The 17,123-nt window shown below is 35.4% G+C and overlaps 2 protein-coding genes across 4 annotated transcripts in view; one reads left to right on the forward strand and one right to left on the reverse strand.

Moving 5' to 3' along the window:
• The window catches only part of LOC135209627 (heat shock protein beta-1-like), a 45,094-nt gene extending 43,863 nt beyond the window's left edge, over positions 1 to 1,231 (forward strand). For all 3 annotated transcript variants that reach the window (XM_064242335.1, XM_064242336.1, XM_064242334.1), the window contains one exon: positions 567 to 1,231. In XM_064242335.1, coding sequence (XP_064098405.1) covers positions 567 to 761 — 195 coding nt within the window. In that variant the 3' untranslated portion in view covers positions 762 to 1,231. The remainder of the gene's footprint in view (positions 1 to 566) is intronic.
• On the reverse strand, positions 939 to 15,564 carry LOC135209626 (nuclear RNA export factor 1-like). The gene is made up of 2 exons (XM_064242333.1): positions 15,448 to 15,564; positions 939 to 4,675 (listed from the first exon to the last, which is right to left on the reverse strand). The coding sequence occupies exon 2, from the start codon at positions 4,649 to 4,651 to the stop codon at positions 3,218 to 3,220; it is 1,434 nt and encodes a 477-aa protein (XP_064098403.1). The 5' UTR covers positions 4,652 to 4,675; positions 15,448 to 15,564; the 3' UTR covers positions 939 to 3,217.
• Between the last annotated feature and the right edge of the window lie 1,559 nt (positions 15,565 to 17,123).

Below are 17,123 nucleotides of genomic sequence, written 5' to 3' on the forward strand. Positions count from 1 at the left end.
CTCCCTCAAACATCTCCATATTTCTTGCCTTGGCACTCTGTCATAGGCCTTTTCAAGGTCTATGAATACCGGATGCAGGCTCATAATACCCTTTAAAATTCTGATTACATCATTTGCAGTATGTAATACAAATGTCTACCCTTGAGATTCTGAGGGCTGCCAACTACATCGTCAGTATACAATTTTTGGGTAACTTGTGTCATTTTAACTTTTAATTTTTCTTATTTCCTGTACTTTAGCATACTGCAGTTAAGTACTGTAGAATTTTGTACTATATGGCACCATAACTAGTATTACACCAAGAAAAATAAATTTACAGCTGGCTGTAAATAGAACAATGCCTATGCAGTGGTGTGATTTGTTTTGCGACATCTCCAGAATCTCAAAGGATTAACACTTGTTACAGTATAATTTTTTGTTAACATCTTGCTCAGTATCATTTATTGATTTCTCATTATGAAGTTGATCCATCTTGGCCCTTGTGACTGGGTTTTATCACCCATTATTCATTATTCAAGCTTCTAGTTAGACATACAACATGGCTAACTCTACTTTTCTTCCAACAGGTCCATGCTAAACATGAGGAGAAGTCTGATAGCCGGTCTGTATATAGGGAATACAACCGAGAGTTCCTGCTTCCTAAAGGTACAAACCCAGAATTAATAAAGTCCTCTCTCTCAAAAGATGGCGTGTTGACTGTAGAAGCACCATTGCCTGCCATTGCTGATGGTGAAAAGGTTATTCCAATTGCACAAAACTAATATTTAGAAAGCCTTGATGTGACCTAAGAGAACAGAGAAACTAATGCTTATACAGATGGCAAAATTACATCAGAAACCATGTTTTTTTTTTAACAACTTTGCATTTTCCAATTGTATGATCACACAAGAGACAATGATGTATCACTGTTTAATATGAAGTTAATAAAAATATTTCAGTTATTTTAAATATATCACTTTTATTTCCCTTTTCTGTACATTGTAATTATTATATACCCCATTTTTAAGGATAAATCTCTGGCAAATGTTAAATATTTAAGTACCATTTAGGTTTTTTTCTATAACACTGTTGTTTTGTGGCCCCTCAAAACCTATTAAAACTATCCTTAAGGGGCACATGTCTGTACTGTACATCAGTTTTATAATTTGATAAATGGCATCTTTCAACAAGAAACTGTTTATTTTTAATACAAAGTTATGTAGAAATTACACAAATAAATAAATGAAGTTTTTGGAATTTGTTTACATACCTGAATATTATGCAAACTGAAGACAAGTTAAAAAGGACTTACTTTCTAAAGCCTCGGACTAAGATTGGGTGAGACCCAACCTGTCAGTTACACAAAACCATTAAAATAACTTACAATAAAAAAACAACAAATTTACTACTCTATAGTACTTGAATAAGCATAACATCAAATTGCATACAGAATGATACTGTGATGTACTGGAATAAACAAAATTACAATGTCCTCAAGTAAGTTATGCAACAATTTCAACAAGACTCAAGTACTTTCATATTTAATACCTGACAAATATAATCTGACACTGTTCTAGATGCAGAACCTAGACTTTATCATGTAAATATGGCCATATTTCATTAGAAACCCAACAAAAATATCACTAAAGCATGGGTGATGGCAAATTTATTTTCCCTTCCCAGTATGTATCAGCTAAATAAACTTTAACTTTCCATCAATTACATATTATTTACTAAATAAGAGACAAATGCAGACAGTCATTTGAAAATTCTTCAGTTCCTATATAAAGAAGCATTTTAGAAATCATTCAGATTTCTCAATTTCATTATCGATTGTACTTTCAGTTTGTTACTGCAATAATTTGATGGGAAAAATTTTTTTTCTTCAAACTCTAGTGCATTCATTAACGTTCTGAACTGATAAAGCAAAACTTCATAAATCAGTTCACAGTTTTCTACAAACCAGCCTCGTCATAGAGACAGTTGCAATAAAAAGTCTGGTACTTACAACAATTAACACTGCCTATGAATAACATTAGGTAACTCAAATTCTTTATAAATTTGACCTAACAGTTATTTGTGCATATATTTGGAAAATAAACGTTTACTAATAAGTACACATACAGAAAAATCTTGCAAGCCTAATGTGAACAACAGTATACTGCCAATTTTGTTCTCAAGTTCTTGAAACAAATTTAATCTCAGAGCTCAAAGAATGACCTAAATAAGTAATAAAGATAAAATGATGTGTTAAATATACACTAATAATTATCATTCAAATCTGCCAATGAGGTCTACCTTTACTTTTTCAATTTATGAAAAGTCTCATTCTTAATATCTAAGGTAACTATAAACAATTTCCACTTTACCTCTTCTAGAATACTGTACTGATATCCCAGTACAGTTCAGTATTACAGGTCATATTTATGTTTCCCCCTTACTTAAATTGTACTAGACTGTATTGATTAACAATATTGTACACAGACTCAAGAGTTTTGACCACCAATTACATAATGACTTGATATTTCCCATTCTTTCTTCCTATTCCTTTAAGGTATAAAAAAAAAAAAAAAAAAAAAAAACAAGGAACTTTAACCTGATGCCATACAATACCTACTGACTCGATAACTGCAGAATGAATAACACCATGCGTAATTACAGTAATTTCACATTGTCTATATGTCAACTATTTTTGAATAACCAGCATTTATGCAAAGGGCTTAGTGTAATATATACATTAGTTACCAAAATGTACTTAAGGTAAATAGTCAACCAAAATGTTATTAAGCAGCCCACTTCAAGTTAATCCATTCAAATATTACAAAATACAAAACTCTTTAAAAATTTCCTTATGGCAACAATTTCAAATTAGAACTTGGGTTTTCATTTCCAAGTCAAATGAAAGGAATGAGGCTGCCATGTCAAGTAATAATTGCATAAAGATAACAACAGCCAATGTAGCAGTGATCAAAAACTGAAAAACTATTGTTTGTATTTACAAAAAAAATATGCAATGAGAAAGTATGAGTAGACTTAAGTTTACGTATAACTATTTTTTATCTTTTTTTTTTTTTTTAGTTTATGCATGCAATGATGTCCTGGGTGAAAATGTATGGACATGAAAATTCTAGATAATTTTTTTCAACGTTTACAAAATTTAAAAACTACAACATACTGAATGGATTCATAATATGAGAATGAATGAAGTAACTTACGTCCTACACAATTCTCTAAAATGCTACGTCCCAGTCAGTTTCAATTCCCATTTGTCTTGGGAACAGCAGAATCCTACATTGAAGGGCACTATATTCATAATTCTCAAAAATGCAACAGTACCACCCACTCCTGCCACCTGGCACTGGCCAGTAACTTCAGCTCGTGTACTCTTGGGTCCCAGTGGTTGAACATGGAGAGAGAATGAACTATGGTTATGCTGAGTAGCAGGAACCATTAACAGGGCTTCTCTAATTTTCTCATGGCCAACAAACACACCATTGTGTACAAGCTCCAAATTTGATTTCACCTCTAACACAGCATCTGGAGTATAAGCCACAACCAAACTGACGCGTTCTGCTGTGTCTATAAGCTTGTAATACTGATCCAAAAACATTCGCACAGTTGAATCAGTAACTTCAAATTCACTATTACTGCTAGAAGAGCCACACATAATTTTCTCATTTTTGGAGAAGTTGACGTTCATCTTATACGGTGAAGGTTTATCATTTTCAGCCAGATAAGTTTCAATATCAATACTGTCCAAAACCTTGAGGTTTGCCAGACGAGACCTGACTTCTTTGATGTATGCCAAAGGTCTGTCTTTAAAGGTCTCAACAATTGGGTTAAACTGCAGATTCAATTCTGTTATAGGAAACACCTTTATCGAGTTCAAGACTTTCAAATCGCATATATTGTTTTGCTCCAAATTCAATGCAGCCAACTGGGAGCATCCACTTTGTAATGCCTGTAAATTTTGTAAGTGATTCCTGCGAAGGCCATTGTGACTGAGATTAAGAGCTCGCAACTCTGGGATATTTTCTTTGACTAATTTCAGTACTTGTTTCATGACCATAGGTGTTTGAAGAGGGGTGAGGATATCTTTTTCTTTCAGCAAAGGGTCATTGTGTAAGTCAGACAGGTCAAGCAAAAAGGCACCATTGTTGTACCGCCGTGATAAGCACTGCTGTAGTATCTGTAACTGGTGGGCATTAAGCACCAGATCAGGCCCCTCACACTTGTTGGAAGCAATCTTTAGCCGGCAACCATCTGGACCCTGCAATCTCTTGTCTAGCCCAGCAATTGCTGATGCTGCTTGTTCATTATTCTCCAAATAAAAGACACTGCTATTGTCTATGCGACAAAATCCCAAAGGACTGAACTGTATATCTACAATGTTGGCGATACTTGACAGAACAAATTCTTTGTCTAATGGATTATCTCCTTTAACAGTAATCTTATGCCAAGCACAGGAACTTCCAGCATTTTGGTTGGATTTGTTGCTCATTTGCATCATCTGCCGTAATCTCTTCTTTCGTTCCTTTTTACTTAATTTTGATTGTTCTTTGGCCCCCCTCCTTACTTCAACGTTATCATCCAAATTCATGTCTTCCAAGGGAAACATTTTATCTAGTTTCTGTTGACGGTCCTTGTTCTTTCGTTTGGATTTTCGCCCCATGGTTGAAAAGGTTCAGGAACAAACCTGAAAAATGAATAAAAGAGACAACTGTACAATACATGACTGGATAAGCAAAACCTAGTGTAACTATTTACAGCCGGATACTTATGCATACTGACACAGTATGTACTTCAATATTTGTATCAATCCCCCTGGCTAAGACTGTGGTTGTAGAATTTTTGAACAAAGATTTAACTAACAATAATACATGATGCAATTATGGATCATGAAGATACACCTTAACTAAACTTATAGACCTATGGTTGCAAATTTTGTTTATAGATTTGGCTGAAATTATTAGTGCACCGAGCAAAACAACTGGGAATGAAGAAGAACCATAACAAAACTCATGGTACCGATGTGACAGTTAGTAGGTCTGGATCATTGGTACCCCTCCAACTTGTTTACAATGTTCCTTTAGCTACATGCAACTCAATTAAGAATTCTATGTGTCATTCCTAATTGTAAATTTACTTACATGAAACATACTATTGTAAGTCCATTTCTCTTTCTACTGCACAAAAAATTAGCTTACAGCAGGTGAGTTGGTGACCAACCTACTCCCAGTCTTGTTACAAAACTCCACTGACCGTTCAAAACTAAACGAGAAATATTCCTACACAAAAGGCTCTGGTCTGAATTTCTTTAAAAACAAAAAGTTGTCAAGCTTCTAAACTGTGACCACACAGAAAATTAAGACATCTTGATTCTACTACAGCTAAAAAAAAAAGCAACAGTTTACCATTAAGTGAGAGGGCAGAGTCCCAACCATTCACCTTCTACCCACCAATCAACCACCTTATTACCAAGCTCCAATGACCATTTCTGACTCATACAAGGAATACTTTATATCACAGATGATGGTTTTTATTCTCATTGGAACAAAATTGTTTCATGATTAAAATGCCTTCAACACAGTGGAAGGCTGGTTGGTCAATGATCAAAACGGTTCACCATAAGATTCATTTATTTATTTCATTAGCAAATGAAAAATTTTACAGACTAGACACCCTCCTATATTTATTCTATAATGATGTGGGCCAGAGTGGCAAAGCGGAGATTTTGGGTGAAATAAAACACAAATGAGTGATCTACAATGATATGTTTGTATAATTCATCCTAACATAGAGAAGGAGGGATGACCCCCACTTAACCTAACCTGCCAAGAGCACTGAATATTAAAATGAATGTAGTTGTGACCTAACTTAACCTAACAGCTCCCCTGGACCCCACCCACCAAATAACCTAGGGCACGGTAAATTAAAAGTATTGCAAGTTAACACGATGAATTTGATCCATTGTAAACTATTTGTTTCCTGTGGTTCCCAAACTGACTGCTGGTGGGGCTGTGTAACTTAAGACAAATAATTTCTGATAGTTCTTGAGGTCAGATATATTTCAAACACATCACAACCACAGGACAAACAAATTTCACCACTAAAGGAAGACTGGTGAAATAAAAAAAAAAAAATACCAACCCTGTTTCACAGTAATATTTGAATATTAGAAGAGTCCAGTTTAACCAGCAACATCCATGGCTTAGCTTTGTTGTAGGATTGTAATGTCTATCTCAGTACTCAAATTAATAATGTTAAATTAGTTAGTGAACATTATCTTAAAAATATCAGTATTATTTTACCTTAAAACCATAATTTGACCATTGAATATTTATGCTGTGATCTTTCCTTTAACAAGCTCAATACGAATATCATACTCAAATCTATAGTAAATTTACTGTCATAGGGATATTTACTGACAAATATTGTTACCTGAACCTAGCCAAACCAGTCTACAATTATGGAAGGCCACAGTGGGAAAACAGGAAAACCACATTTTCAACTCTGTGGAGTACAACTATCGTAAACTAATAAAAACTTTACAAAATACCGTATATTTCGGCGTATAAGTCGACCGGAAGATAAGTCGACCCCCAATTCTGAGTAAATTTTTATGATTTTAACTAATATCGGGTATATTAGTCGACCTATAAATGTGAGGCCAACCGTACACTCAAAATAAGCAGCAGGGTAAAACGTATCATATACAATAACCTGAATGTTATTACGGTACAGATGTTGCTCTTCTTACCATATGAAATACAGGTAATATACTCGGTATATTAACAAATCTGTGTAATATATAAAAGATGAATAACAGCAAATATGATTAGAAATGACGAAACGAAAGATACGTTACTCGAGAGTAGTGTAAATTACGGTACTACAAATGGCTATGCAATGTTTACACTTGCTATGCGATTGGGGTTTCTTCAAGTTATTTTGACTTTTTTCATTTTATTTAAGGTAATGGATGTTCTAATGTATTATTATTGTCTATTACAGTGTGAAATTTTGTAATGCTGGCATTTACATACATACCTAGTTACCTCAACAAGGCTGTCATTGCTATTAGCCAACTGTAAAGCCTGGATTCTTGTACCGATATGCCAAAATAATAAAGATTCACTTTTTGTTACCGTTAGATAAGTCGACCCCCTAATTTTGGCATGATTTTTTGGGGTTAAAGGGTCGACTTATACGCCGAAATATACGGTAAGTGTTTTAGTCTACTATTAAAATACCTGAGATTGTGTCAATCACAGAGAGGATTACTGCTACTCTAAGCTATCTATCATAATCCTAATTTACCTATACAACTTAGAATGGACATACACAAAATACAGAAGCAAGATTAAAAGACAAGTGTTGCACCTCGGTATAGAATTACTGGCCGACAGAATAATGCTTAAACTATGGGTAAAACTGAAGGCTGCAACAGCATCCATCCGGTTTGGTAACTAGGATAGGCTATCAGTTTGTGTGCAAAATGGGCACCGTGTTTATTACCAGCCCTTGAGGATGAACATAAACAGGCAACAGTAAATATCATAAATATGAAGAAAGGCAACCATAAACAGTAACATAAAGAAAAGGCGATAAATATCCTGGTCGCCAACTGACGTAACTGTCAATTTTACCTTAATACCAAATGGCCAATTTTATCTATCTAAATACCAAATGGCCAATTTTATCTAAATACCAAATGGCCAGCCTCTACCATGGCACGACCACCTTCCCAAAAATCGGAAATTATGGCCTTAGGGTAAAACACCGCGTAGACTGACCAACTCACCGACTATCACAGCTGGCCACCCTCCAAAAAAGTACTTTTAACGCATCCTGACACCGGAGATGGTCTTCAGCCATGAGTTGTTGGTGAGAAACGGAGCTAAAGACCTCTACTCTCCTTTCGAAGTAAGTATTTTCTCCAAAGCTAGAAATTAAGGCCATATTTTAAGATTTAAACAGAGGTTAATGAAAAGGGTTGCCAACGCAGGCCCACAACACCAAAACGCTTTTGAAATTTTTACTTACGATCAAAAAACTTTAGAAGATTGACGCCATCTCAATGTTTGCGGAGTCGCTTGTGTCAACAAACTTCCCATTTCCAGTGATAAATCCGCACACCTAGTACCAATAAATGCTGGGGTACTTTCATCACAACAATCGTAAAACGGTCCCTTGCCACGACGTTTTTAAGGAAACTACGGTTTTGGGAGAAGACGATGACGAAGCGTGCACTAGATAATTATTTAAATAAATATTAAAACATCAATATTTTACATATTTATGATGATTAATTTGAAAATATTAGTTTTTGAAAAAGTAACTCAATTCTTGACTCAAATTTAAGTAATTATTTTTCGGAATTAGAACGTTTTTTTAAGTCCTGTATTATGACATCACGACATCTTGACTTTCGTACCAATTGTAAATGAATTGCTATACTCAACTTTCTTGCAGAACAGTTTACCAGTTATTCATGCAGATTGTTATCAGCTATTCATGTAATTGTTATAATTGTAATGTGCATATATATCTTTATTATTTACTTTTTGGATATATGAAGATGTTTTACTGCCGGATTACCGACGTTGTGTGACGCAATCGCTTTCACTCCGTGGGCCTCTGTCTGTTTTCGCACCATAAGAAATTAATGGGGCCGAATTTGCAATGACCAGAGTCGTTAAAAGAGAAAAGCTAGCATTGAGGAGCATATGTTTTGTTTGAGAAATATACAAATTTATACAATAGCTGGCTAGTAAAAAATACTTGATTACAAAAACTTGATTGACAACTAAGCAGCAAACCTACTATGGGTTTCAGCGACAGTGCAAGCACGTTTTTTGGCAATATTTCTGTAACGAATACTCTTATCAGAACGAGATTTAGCTATCGTGTATTACACCCAGTGCCGTAATTTATAAGGGTATTGTGAATAACTAATCGTAAAGAATACCGACACTTGTCCTTGTACCAAGAGACAAAAACTCCATTATCTAGAAATGGATATGAACACAGCAGTAAAAAGCTCCACCAACACTCTCCCCCCACCTCCACCGCCACCCCTGTCCCTCCTTCCTTCTCCTTCCCTTCTCTCTCTCTGAAAGTTGCTTCAGTTTAAACTTATTTTCTATGATTTTTCCATCTATCTACTTAATAATACAGTAGTACCTCGAGATACGAAATTAATCCGTTCCAAGGCGCCCTTCGTATCATGAGGTTTTCGTATCTTGGACCACATTTTACATGTAAAACACCCCAGTAAATTATATTTCCAGGCCTAAAACACATGTTCTAGGGTTATGACGCCGATCCGACGTAAGAAATATGACTCCAAAAAGGCAAAATACTGTATATACTTGAGTAATATTCAACTGTATGTAATATTCAGCCCCATTTTTACTGCATATATTAGGACTTTAGCATATGTCCCTTAGCAATAAGCCTAGCCTATGTTAGCGGTTGCTACTGTAGCCTAGTCTATGATTCTGACATCTAAACCTAAGAGCTAAAAGCTTAGAATATGCCAATAAAATGTATAAATACTAATCAGTATGTAGTACTCAATTCAAATAATTATTAATTAATCATTAACTATAATACACAAACAAACACAAAAAAAAACTTCCAATCAATTGTTTACATTCAGCTCTTACCCGTCTTACGAGTACCAAACGAACGACAAGCAATCATTTTTCCTAGCACACAGTAAACCATAAATTTTCATTAGTATCTATCTTCAATTAATGAAACTACCAAACAGTATAATAACCATTCATTTCTATTCTTTATTCTATCTTTACCTAATGGAAATACGTACCGAGTTACTGACAGCTATAATGAAACATACGTATACGTAACGTAATAATAAAACAGAAGAAGAATTCTAAAAAATATGTATTTGTTGGCAGTCTGATTTATTTTATATTTTATGATATCTAAATCTAATTCACAATTTTTTTATTAAATGTATTGCATGTACTCATTTCAAATAATTATTAAGTAACCATTAACTATAATAAACAAACAAAAAAAAGCTTCCAAACTTCTGTTTACATCCAGCACTTACGAGTATCGAACGATCGCCAAGCAATCACTTTACACAGTAAGCCATAAATTTTCATTATCTCTCTTCAACTACTGAACCTACCAAACAGTAAAATAACCATTCATTTCTATTCTTTACTCTATCTTTACCTAATGTTTTTTTAATTAAATGTATTGCATAAATAAGTTTTTCAATTTACAACATCCTTTTACCAATAGAATACTTAAAGCACAAGGGGTAGATGCTGACCAATAGGAGAGCAGGACCTTATGGGGTGACTAGCATCAGGAACAAATGGGAGAGCGGGAGGATGGTGGCGAGTTTACTTAGTTGGCGGCACGGGAGTTTTAAAATTGTTCTCGGTGGTCCGGGCGAATCTCGGGACTTTACAGCAACAACCTTTTGTATCTTGAAAACTTTTCGTATGTAGAGCTGTAAAATTTTTCGTATCTTGAGTTTTTTGTAAGTTGAGCCTTTCGTATGTCGAGGTACCACTGTAGTTTACATTGGTGGATATATCTAACTATTCACTCGGTTGTTACCTGCCTATTGACTGATATATTTATACACTGTTGCCAATTGGTATGTGTTCACCCTCCAAACTGGGTATAAGACTTACAAAAACATGGAAATTAGTGAAATTGGCCTATGTATTGGAAGTACATATATATACATAAATATTAAAGCAATTTTATCATTATTACATTACTATGACAACTAGAATTCATGGAAACAGTTTATAATAATGCATCGGCATATATGTGAAGTTCCACTAATGTGGCAAAGATGATTTTGCCATTCTTAGCATGCAAACATTACAGTAACATTTATTTCTGGCATACAGTTATTAAAAAAAATCAAAATACTAATATAGACTTAAATCAATAAAAAGTGCTAGGAAAAAAAAATCATAATCCACTAATCTGTCGTCTGCTCCGCAATGGTTTTCGGCAGCCAGATGTACAACAAGGTTAGAAACATTGGATTGATCTACTTTAGAAATATCTGTAATTTTTCGGGGTAATTTGGTTGCAAAAAAGGGATAATAGACATGAATTAAATAAACATTTTGAAGCAACAAAGAAAAGTTAAACTAAATAATGAGTAAAGTAAACAATTAAGGGAATAAAGCTTTGCACCTCATAAAGAGTGTCGTTGTCTGCTGCTTGTAACTCTGTTTGTGGAGCGAGCACTTAGGAACCAGGAACAGCAACGTGGTTCAAGTGCAATTTGGAGTGGATTAAGATCAATAATGTGTATAATTACTATCAAATATGCACTGTGGAGTTTCAGTTGTGATGGGAGTGTTGATAAAACCACCAATTACAAGGTAAATATGAATTCAGTTCAAACCATGACCCCGGGAATAACAAGTTTCATACTTTCACTAATTTAGGCAATAAAATGTTGTTTTATTGTGCTGATTACAACTGCAATCTTGAGTAAGATTAATAAACGTTACATATTTACGCTAACATTGTTCAAATGAGTGCTGGGAAGGCTGGGAAAGACGGTGGATTGTCTGTGGTTAGACCGGCCAGCCTGACGATAGCCGCCATATTGGATTTCAAAACTGCCTTGAAAACTTATTTTACGAAATGCATCACATGCATATTTTAGTTCGTATGGGGCTTTCATATATCACATTATGTTAACGAAACTTCAATCTTTTGAATGGTATGCTTAAAGTTGTAATTGTATTCTTGTTTCACCAATTAAATATCGAGTGAATAAGACCCGGCCAGCGTGATGACGATGGATCGTCCGTGATTGTTTACCCTAATTTGCGACTTGGGAGAAAAAAAATAACTTGAGGTTGCTTCGACGGATGTTGGCTTTTGACTAATGCCTATCCTGGGTTACAGGATGTGTTAAAGTACTTTTTCTGGAAGGTGGGTCAACCAGCGGGTAAGATGGCCGCAGGTAGTCCATTCAATTGTTTACCCTAATGTCTATCCTTGGTTACAGGCCATTCGGTATTTAACTCTATCAGTTTGCGGGCAAAATAGGCACTGTATTTATGGCCTAGTAGCAGCCCTCTGGGATGAACATAGGTAAAAACGTGCACAAAAGACAGTAAATTTCATAAACATGAAAAAAAAAGTCAGCCATAAACAAAAACATAAAGAAAAGGCGATACTAAATATACTACTCGCCAACCAACGAGAACCAGGCTGCGGTCGTAGTTGTCAGTTTAATCTACCTATAAATAACTAGCCTAGTCAGTTAAAAACTGCCAAATATCAGGGCTGGATGACCAAAATAGGCCTATTTATAAGATTGACAACATACTTATGGTGTCACGAGTAACCTAAAGTAGTTTAAGGTTATCGGAGATGATAATTGTACTTAGAATGTCGGCTTTAGTAGTCCGGTCGAATAACCCTACCTAGGCAAAATAGGGGGAAACATCACGACAGGCCAACCCTCATCACGGTAGACGGGTCTTATTCACTCAATATTTAATTGGTGAAACATGAATACAATTGCAACTCTAAGCATACCATTTAAAAGACTGAAGTTTCGTCAACAATATTGTGATATAGTGAAAGCCCCATACGAACTAAAAATAAGCATGTGAGCTCTTCGTAAAATATGTTTTCAAGGCAGTTTTGAAATCCAATATGGCGGCTACGTTTTTCATGGACGGTTCTCATCAGTGAGGGCCACCATCTTTCCCCAGCCTTCCCAGCACTCATTTGAACAATGTTAGCGTATGTATGTAACGTTTATTGATCTTACTCAAGATTGCAGTTGTAATCAGCACAATAAAACAACATTTTGTTGCCTATATTAGTGAAAGTATGAAACTTGTTATTCCCGGGGTTATGGTTGGAACTGAATTCATTCTTACCTTGTAATCGGCGGTTTTTATCCTTACTGCCATCACAACTGAAACTCCACAGTGCTTATTTGATTGTTATTATACACATTTTGGTCTCAGTTCACTCCACATTGCACTTTAAACCCGTTGCTGTTCCTGGTTTCTAAGCGCGCGCGCCATAAACACAATTACAAACAGCAGACGACGACAGACGACGAAACTGCAAAGTTTTATTCCCTAAACTGTTTACTTTACTCGTTATTTAGTTTAAATTTACATTGTTATTTAAAAATTTTGATTTAATTCATGTATATTATCCCTTTTTTGCAACCAAATTACCCCGAAAAATTACAGATATTTCTAACGTAGATAAAATCAAATGTTTCTAACGTTTTCGTACATCTGGCTGCCGAAAACCATAGAGGAACGAATACGGAAAAGTGCATAGAGGAACGACTACGTTTTTTTTTTTTTTTTTGCTTTTTTGTTTTTGCTAGCACTTTTCATTGATTTCAGTCTTTATTAGTATTTTGAATTTCTTTAATAATCGTATGCCAGAAATAAATGTAACCTTTAATGTTTGCATGCTTTAATGTTTGCATGCTAAGAATGGCAAAATCATCGTTGCCACATTAGTGGAGGCTTCACACATACGCCGTTCCATTATTATAAACTGTTTCCATGAATTCTAGTTGTCATAGTAATGCAATAATGATAAAATTGCTTTAATATTTATGTATATATACTTCCAATACATAGCCTAATTTCACCAATTTCAACGTTTTGTGTGTAGTCTTATACCCAGTTTGGAGGGTCAACACATACCGAATGGCAACAGAGAGAGAGAGAGAGAGAGAGAGAGAGAGAGAGAGAGAGAGAGAGAGGAAGGCGAAGGAACGAAGGAAAGGGGTGGCGGTGGAGGGGGGGGGTGGGGTGGGGAGAAGGTAGGTGGAGCTTTATACGCTTGTTCGTATCCATTTCTGCATAATGGAGTTTTTGTCTCTTGGTACAAGGACAAGTGTCGTTATTCTTTACGATTAGTGATTCACGATACCCTTATAAATTACGGCACTGGGTGTAATGCACTATAGCAAAATCTCGTTCTGTTACGAGTGTTCGTTACAGAAATAGGTATTGCCCAAAAACGTGCTTGCACTGTCTCTGAACCTCCCATAGTTAGACATGCCTTGCGTAGTTGATCAATCAAGTTTTTTATAACCAAGTATTTTTTATTTTACAAGCTAGCTATTGAATAAATTTGTATTTTTCTCAGTCAAAACATATGCCCCTCAATGCTAACTTTCCTCTTTTAACGACTTTCTGGTCATTGCAAATTCGCCCCATAATTTCTTATGGTGCGAAAACAGACAGAGGCCCATGGACCGAAAACGATTGCGTCACACTACGGCGATAATCCAGCAGTAAAACATCTTCATATATCCAAAAAGTAAATAATAAAGATATATATGCGCATTACGATTATAACAATTACATGTATAGCTGATAACAATCTGCATGAATAACTGGTAAACTGTTCTGCAATGACAGTTGAGTATAGCAATTATTTACAATAGGTACGAAAGTCAAGATGTCGTGACGTCATAATACAGAACTTGAAAGAACGTTCTAATTCAGAAAAATAATTACTTAAATTTGAGTCAGAGTCGAGTTACTTTTTCAATAACGAATATTTTCAAATTAATCATCATAAATATGTAAAATATTGATGTTTTACTACTTATTTAAAAATTAGCCAAGAGCACGCTTCTCGTCATCTTCTACCCAAACAGCTGTTTACGCCTGGCTTGTTGTTGATGAGAAATCGTGTTTCGATTGTTGTGATAAAAGTGCTCCAGCGTCTGTGGGTACAAGTGGTGTGCGGATTTATCACAGGAAATGGTTAGTTTATTGACACAAGCTACTCCGTAAACATCGAGATGGCGTCAATCTTCTAAATACCTCGAGTTGTAAGTAAAAATGTTGAACGCGTTTTGGTGAGATTTGCACTACGTTTGAGACCGTTTTCAGTACCCTCTGTTTAAATCTTAAAATTTGGCCTTAATTTCTAACTTTGGAGAAAATACTTACTTCGAAAGGAGAGTAGAGGTCTTTAGCTCCGTTTCTCACCAACAAGAAGTCGCGACTGATGCCCATCTCGGGTGTCAGGACGCGTTATAATGTACTTTTTCGGAGGGTGGCTTGCATTGATTGTAGGTGGCCTGCTTGGCCTGCTGTGATGTTCTACCCTAAATGGTCTGAAATGTCTTTAAAAACAATAACATTTTCCTGGACGTTCCAGTGGCACAGACCTAACAATGAATACTAAATAGGCCATACATTTCTTCGATTGTCTCTGCATATAAATATACAAGACGAAAAATAGAACTAAATTCATCTAAAAACTTCAAAAAACCCCCATCGATAAACCTCAAAAGTCTGTCTCTTCCTCGGAACCTTCCAAACAAAGAGTCAGGAAATCTACAAAACGCGTTCATTTTATAGGTAATCTACACCTTATTAACAATTATGGTTATGTTGTTGATAAATGATAGTGTGACTGAATGAAAATTGAACCACAGACCTTAAAAAGAACAGAAAATCAAAATGTATCAGGTACACGTTGTCCCATATATGCACAGCACTTTGTTTACAGTTCTTCTTCTTGTTGCAAGATGTTTGGCAATACTAAAGGTCCAGCCTCCCAGGCGTAGTGAAACGTCGTACAATAATTGTAAATCGTCGTATAATCTTTGCTTTTATATTGACAAAAAGGCATTACAACTTCACTATTATTTGCCAAAAGCACTGTTTTTGTATCTTTACAAATAATCCAGCTACGTGCTGGTCCAGGAGCAAGAGCCCGTGCCAGCACAAGGCTGGCTTAATCTTAATAGCATCACTATTATTTAAAACAAAAATATATTACAATCTTCACTATTGTTTATAACAAAAATGGATTACAATCTTCACTATTGTTTATAAAAAAATGTATTACAATCTTCACTATGACTTATAACAAAATTGGTTCACAATCTTCACTATTATTTAATAACAAAAATGTACTACAATTTTCACTATTATTTCTAAGAAAATGCATTATCCTCAATGACGTATAATCTTCCCGACTGTCATAAAACTGTATTATATTCAGTGTTCGTGTAACCTTCATTATTTATTTATCGTGAAAATGTAATGTTTTTCCACGTTCTCGCAAAAATAAAGTTTCCTCAGTAGTAAATTTCTATAGTAGATAACGAACTACACAACATTAGTAAAAATACTGTTATTTTTATTATGAGATTTAGTCTGTCATTCTTAAGTACACAGGCACTGTTCGCGTGGTGTATCAGGGATTTTCCCCCATATCAATGACACACCCCTTGTTCCGATACTTATAGTAGTTGACTTGGAAGTTTTCTGCATGTGAGCTTCGTCTAGATGTTTAAGTAAGAATAAGGTAGTGACCGTCAAGTTGATCAGTTTTTCTACAAGTCATCCAGAAACAATTTGATCTCGCTTCAACAGGATAACTATCGTACTTCGTCCGCTGCAGTGGCCCACTACCTGTGCTCGGTATAATCGCTGCAGCGGTCCAATGCCTGTCAGTCGACAAACAGTAAATCAACGAGATATTCTGCATAAAATTTATAGATAAATTAAGATATTACCCATTTAAGAATTGAAACGGCTATCAGCAACGGTTAAATGTGGTAGACAATAGCTCAACCAGGTCTGTCATGAATCGCATGTCATTTTGGGTAACTTGAAAACAAGTTCGTACGGTCACGGTCCGCCATAAAGCATAGACTGAGAAAGGCAGATGTCATTTTCTAGGTAGAACTCAAAGAACATACACACCAGTAGGAAGGAGAGTTGATATAATCACGAAGAAATGACAGATCTAAAACCTAATAGGTGAAAGAACTTGGGACTTGTTTGTGAGGGAAATCAATAGTAGGATGGGAAGAAAACTTTCTACGAAGCTGTTACAAAACGACTAAGCAGGAAGTTACTCTCCCATTGACTGGAACGAAATTAGCTGGTTTTACTTGCAGAAAGTAGCCGCTTTATGGCAAAGGAAGAAAGCTTGGCAAGGAAAGTAAGAGCAGGCCCTGTCAATTTTCGTTCCTCGAATTGGATTACGTATGCTCCGATACACTTAATGGATAGCAGAAATTAACCTTGAACTGGTGTTATTGGAAATAGGATACTTCACATTCTTCTGTGTATTTTTGCAATTTTCATCCCTCTCCTTTC

Source organism: Macrobrachium nipponense, chromosome 38 (genome assembly GCF_015104395.2).
Source record: "Macrobrachium nipponense isolate FS-2020 chromosome 38, ASM1510439v2, whole genome shotgun sequence".
Lineage (NCBI taxonomy): Eukaryota > Metazoa > Arthropoda > Malacostraca > Decapoda > Palaemonidae > Macrobrachium > Macrobrachium nipponense.